The sequence below is a fragment of the Nanorana parkeri genome, unplaced genomic scaffold (genome assembly GCF_000935625.1).
Source record: "Nanorana parkeri isolate BGI_ZX_2015 unplaced genomic scaffold, ASM93562v1 scaffold2794, whole genome shotgun sequence".
Lineage (NCBI taxonomy): Eukaryota > Metazoa > Chordata > Amphibia > Anura > Dicroglossidae > Nanorana > Nanorana parkeri.
In genome coordinates, this window is record NW_017309062.1 from 32857 (window position 1) to 38105 (window position 5249).

General features: G+C 51.4%; 1 protein-coding gene across 1 annotated transcript in view; it reads right to left on the bottom strand.

The window, feature by feature from the left end:
* Positions 1–5249, bottom strand: part of VANGL2 (VANGL planar cell polarity protein 2) — a 30920-nt gene that overhangs the window by 13275 nt on the left and 12396 nt on the right. Inside the window, exons 4-7 of the mRNA XM_018574184.1 lie at positions 3827–3926; positions 2346–3095; positions 1939–1973; positions 1453–1763 (exon numbers count right to left, since the gene is read on the bottom strand). Of these exons, the coding sequence (XP_018429686.1) occupies positions 1453–1763; positions 1939–1973; positions 2346–3095; positions 3827–3926 (1196 nt within the window). The remainder of the gene's footprint in view (positions 1–1452; positions 1764–1938; positions 1974–2345; positions 3096–3826; positions 3927–5249) is intronic.

Below are 5249 nucleotides of genomic sequence, written 5' to 3' on the forward strand. Positions count from 1 at the left end.
GCATTGTATTTTTTTTGGTAATAAAACATAATGTTTATTATTAAATAATAACAATAATTTTATTATTATTATTATAATATGATGATGAAATAAAAAAAAAGTTAGCTGCTCTACTGCTTCCAGGTTGAGAGATGGAAGAGTAAACTGGCGACCAGGGACTGTCATTGCTTCTAGAAAAACGTGTAAACCCGAACTTCAGAAAAAAGAAAAAAAAATAGCATTTTTGCTCCTGCTGTGTTTCCATTAGAGGGATTTCCCCGCACTTCCTGGATTGGTGAAAACAGTCCCCAGGACAGGAAGTGAGGGGGAAATGCAGTTGCAGATACATCATATAGAAGTTTGTGGACACCTGACCATGACGTCTGTATGAGCTTGCTGGACATCCCATTCCAAAACCATGGCCATCAACATGGAGTTGCCCTCTTCACCTTCCCCATGGCCATCAACATGGAGTTGCCCTCCTCACCTCTCCCCATGGCCATCAACATGTACATGGAGTTGCCCTCTTCACCTTCCCCCATGGCCATCAACATGGAGTTGCCCTCCTCACCTCCCCGCATGGCCATCAACATGTACATTGAGTTGCCCTCCTCACCTTCCCCCATGGCCATCAACATGGAGTTGCTCTCCTCTCCTCACCTTCCCCCATGGCCATCAACGTGTACATGGGGTTGCCCTCCTCACCTTCCCCCATGGCCATCAACATTGAGTTGCCCTCCTCACCTCCCCCCATGGCCATTAACATAGAGTTGCCCTCCTCACCTCTCCCCATGGCCATCAACATGGAGTTGCCCTCCTCACCTCTCCCCATGGCCATTCACAATGAGTTGTCCCCTTGCCCAAAGGGCCAGTAACATGAAGTTGCCCCCCTTCCCTCCTTCCACGGCCATTAACAGAGTTGTCCCCCTTCCATGGCCAGCAACAAGGAGTTGTCCCCCCTCCCTTCCCCCCATGTTCAGTAACAGAGTTGTCCCCCCACTGTGTCTATAACAACCTCCACTCTTCCGGGAAGGCTTTCCATAGGACTAAGAGGGGATTCCCTCCTAGCGATTTCCTCTCACTTCCTGTTGTCTGTCCCCAATACAAGGCCAGAAAAACCTGATGGGGGTTCAAACATTCCCTCTATACATTCAACTACCCAACAGCCTCTCCTACCTCCCTAGTGGTACGATCCTTGCATTCCAGGACCCTTCACAGGAGACACCTCAACTCCATAATTTGAAGGGGGAGGGGGGTCTTCATACTTTCATAGTGTAGCCATGATGATCAGGTGTCCATAAACCTTTGGCCATATAGTGCAATAACATGGACAGAGGGCATTCAGGTGTGGAGACACCTGAATGCATTCATTTGAAGGAGGTCCTCATACTTTTGGTCAGGTGTTGATAAACCTTTGGCCATATAGTGTATTAATATGTACAGAGGTTCACGTCCACCTTAAGGTAGCCATACATGGCTCCGTTCCTTCCATTCGAGCCATGGTTGGCCCTCTCGGCCCCAAGAATTTTCCACCCGGATCCTTCAATTTTGTAAATCCAAGTTTGTCCAGCCGGTTGTAGAACAGCAACCAATCAGATTCAGTCACTGTTCGGAGGATTCGGATAGTCGTCAGGGAGGTTCCTCCATTGACGCTGTTGGGCTCAGATGGGCAATTTGGTGGATTTGGTCGCCAAGCCATAGTCCAGCCAATGCTGGAAGAGGAGTTTCCCCTTGAAGTGGTCTCTGTGTCAGAGCCCCGGGCCCTTTGGTTTGTGTTGCTTCCTCTGTAGGTGGAGGTTTTATGGTGTGTGGATTGTGGAATTGGTTTATGGCCAGGGCTGTAAACTCATTACACCATAAAGATAAGATCTGGCCCTTTAAGTGTCTTAGTTTGGGGATCATAAAACCTGCCGAGAGATAAGAAGTGTCTGGGAGAGGGATCGGCCCGTCACCTGTCACCTGGCCGGAGGCCTCTCGTAACAAGGCGCGATGTGCTGCAGACGCAGGAACGTCAGGGGGTGGTTTTGAACAGACGGTCATGATGGACATTTAATCTGCTCCCCTCCCCCATCATCAACATGCTAATATTTATAAGTAAAATTATCACATGCCATGACAGAACTGACAGCCAATTAATGAAAGGGGCGGGGCCAGGGACAGTAAGGCCAGTGAGGAAAGTCCTAGATGAGGCTGGACATCATATAGCCAGCAAATGAGGCGGGCTCTGACTGGCTGCAGCTTCTGATGCACATTGTGAGAGGTTCAGTCCAGGAGAGGAGACAGGAGGAGAGGCCGGAGCCATTACCGCAAATTACATACGCATACTGCTTAGTAGTAGAGCTACACCGAGATTGTGCTTCACCAACTGGAAGAGCCTCAGTAAAGTGGCCCCGGAGAAAGCCTGAGCCCAGTCTCTGAGCCGAGGCCTCCTCCCCAGTCTCTGAGCCGAGGCCTCCTCCCCAGTCTCTGAATTCCAGGAGGACCACGGCCAGGTAGTGGACGAAGAGCAGGGCGTCCACCAGGGACACGGCGTACTGTACGATCCCCTGGTAGTTGCGCTCGGCGGTGGTGAGGATGCGGACGGCGTAGAAGAGCCAGTAGGACACCACCAGGAGGAAGATGAGCACCATGATGAGCGCCCGGAAGACGAAGACCCGCGGGAAGAAAGCCTTGGGGCGGCGGAAGAAGAGCGCCCAGCTGCCCACCAGGAGGATGAGGAGTTTGAAGGCCACGGAGATGAAGAGGCCCTCGCAGGGCGTGCCGCAGGCCTCCAGGTCCCACGGCAGGATTTTGGGCAGCAGCATGAAGGCAATGGGGGTGAGGAAGGAGACCAGGGCCAGGGCTCCGCCCACAATGACGCCCAGGTGGCGGGAGCAGTCCAGGCTGGCGCTGTCCTCCATGTCCTTAGTGATCCGGGTGATGTCATCGTGGGATATGCTGTGCTCAGATGTCCCCGTGACCACCGTCGTGGTTTCTCCCCAGTTGTCATCCTGCAGAGCAAAAACACAAGAAGTGACATTAGATACAAATCGCCCAGCGTCATTGTAACCCTTCCAGTATGACCCCGCCCCCCCAAAGGTCACATGACTCCCCCTGACATTGACTTCTGCTTTAGTCTCCAAGAAGGACGGCGCCATCTTGAGAAATACTTCCTCCTGCCTGCAGCAGACTGATCACTGGGGGAGGGGAGACTGAGGAAATGCTTCCTCCTGCCTGCAGCAGACTGATCACTGGGGGGAGGGGAGACTGAGGAAATGCTTCCTCCTGCCTGCAGCAGACTGATCACTGGGGGAGGTGAGACTGAGGAAATGCTTCCACCTGCCTGCAGCAGACAGCTACAACCCACAATTCAGGGGTTCAGGTCTTCCCCCCTCTTTATCCTCTGACAGGTCCTCTTTATACATTTTTATACTGCAAAAGGGGGGAGCCCGATGTTGGCGGCGGTGCAGGACTGACAGGTGGCGGCGAGTCGTCGTGTTAAGTCGTTGATTTGAGGGATTTTCACAGCCCTTACAAAGCGACAAGTCTGATCATGTGACCTGAAACTACAACCGGTCGGGTGACCACATGGCGGGGGGGATGGGGGTGTGGATTACAGGATGGAGTCTGAAATACACGGCCGCTGGGCTCCTCTTATATTACAGCCAGAGAATCCTCCACACCGAGAGATCAAATCTCCAAATGTTGAATCGCAGCTTCCCGAGATGTGCTCTGTAGTCCTTCCTGTCCATTCGCCACCTCACCCCTTATGTTATGGAGAGCTAAAAAAGTGGGAGGTGTTCTGCAGTCCTGTCCTAGTGTGACAACACTCACTGTGCTGTACATACGGGAGGAGCAGCGTTGTCACCCTGAGAGAAGTGTGCAGAACATCTCCCCCTCTCAACTCTGCTTCAAAAACATACATCCGAGATTCTGTAGTCCTGTCCCAGGGTGACAACTCTGACATTCTACCAGACAGCAAGGAAGTGACGTTCTACCAGACAGCAAGGAAGTGACGTTCTACCAGACAGCAAGGAAGTGACGTTCTACCAGACAGCAAGGAAGTGACGTTCTACCAGACAGCAAGGAAGTGACGTTCTACCAGACAGCAAGGAAGTGACGTTCTACCAGACAGCAAGGAAGTGACGTTCTACCAGACAGCAAGGAAGTGACGTTCTACCAGACAGCAAGGAAGTGACGTTCTACCAGACAGCAAGGAAGTGACGTTCTACCAGACAGCATGGAAGTGACGTCCAGACAGCAAGAAAGTGACGTCCAGACAGCATGGAAGTGACGTCCAGACAGCATGGAAGTGACGTCCAGACAGCAAGGAAGTGACGTCCAGACAGCAAGGAAGTGACATTCAGACAGCAAGGAAGCGACATTCTACCAGACAGGAAGGAAGAGGCATTCTACCAGACAGGAAGGAAGAGGCATTCTACCAGACAGGAAGGAAGCGACATTCTACCAGACAGGAAGGAAGCGACATTCTACCAGACAGGAAGGAAGCGACATTCTACCAGACAGGAAGGAAGCGACATTCTACCAGACAGGAAGGAAGCGACATTCTACCAGACAGGAAGGAAGCGACATTCTACCAGACAGGAAGGAAGCGACATTCTACCAGACAGGAATGTGCCTTGCGATCCCGTGCGGGCGATAGCATTGCGGCCGCATGGCGTGGCTACGGTGCCACCCACTTCAATGGCCCGCCACGCCTCCTCCAGCCAGGCAAAAAAGTGAGCTGGCCGCAATGCGAGGCAGTGCGTCCCGGTCAGATTCTGGTGCGAACTAACCCTAAACGTTCCTCCCAGCACACAGCCAGGCGAGTGCCGTTCACACAGCATTGCCACCACTAGATGGAGCCGAGGAGCATAAATTTGCATTGCTCAATGGCTCCATCTAGTGGCGGTAATGTTGTGTGAACGGCACTCGCCTGGCTGTATGCTGGGAGAAGAAGAAAAAAAGGAAAGCAATTAACTGGAAAAAAGGGAATACATTGAAAAAGAAGCAAATTAACAAAAAAAAACAAAAAGAAAAAAAAAACAAAAAAAAGATAAAAATGCCCCAAAAATTGGAAAATAATGGAGCAAAAAAAATGAATTAAAAAAAAAAAATTAAATCATGCGCAATTGTGTTATGTTTGCTCTGGAGCCGGAAGACGACTCAACAACTCATTAATACCGAGTTGAGATAGGACAGCAATTGTCAGACCTCAGGGGGGTGGCCTCTCAGCTCCGACTCCCAGCATGAACAGACCAAGACAGATCTGATTGGTTGCCCCCCCCCCC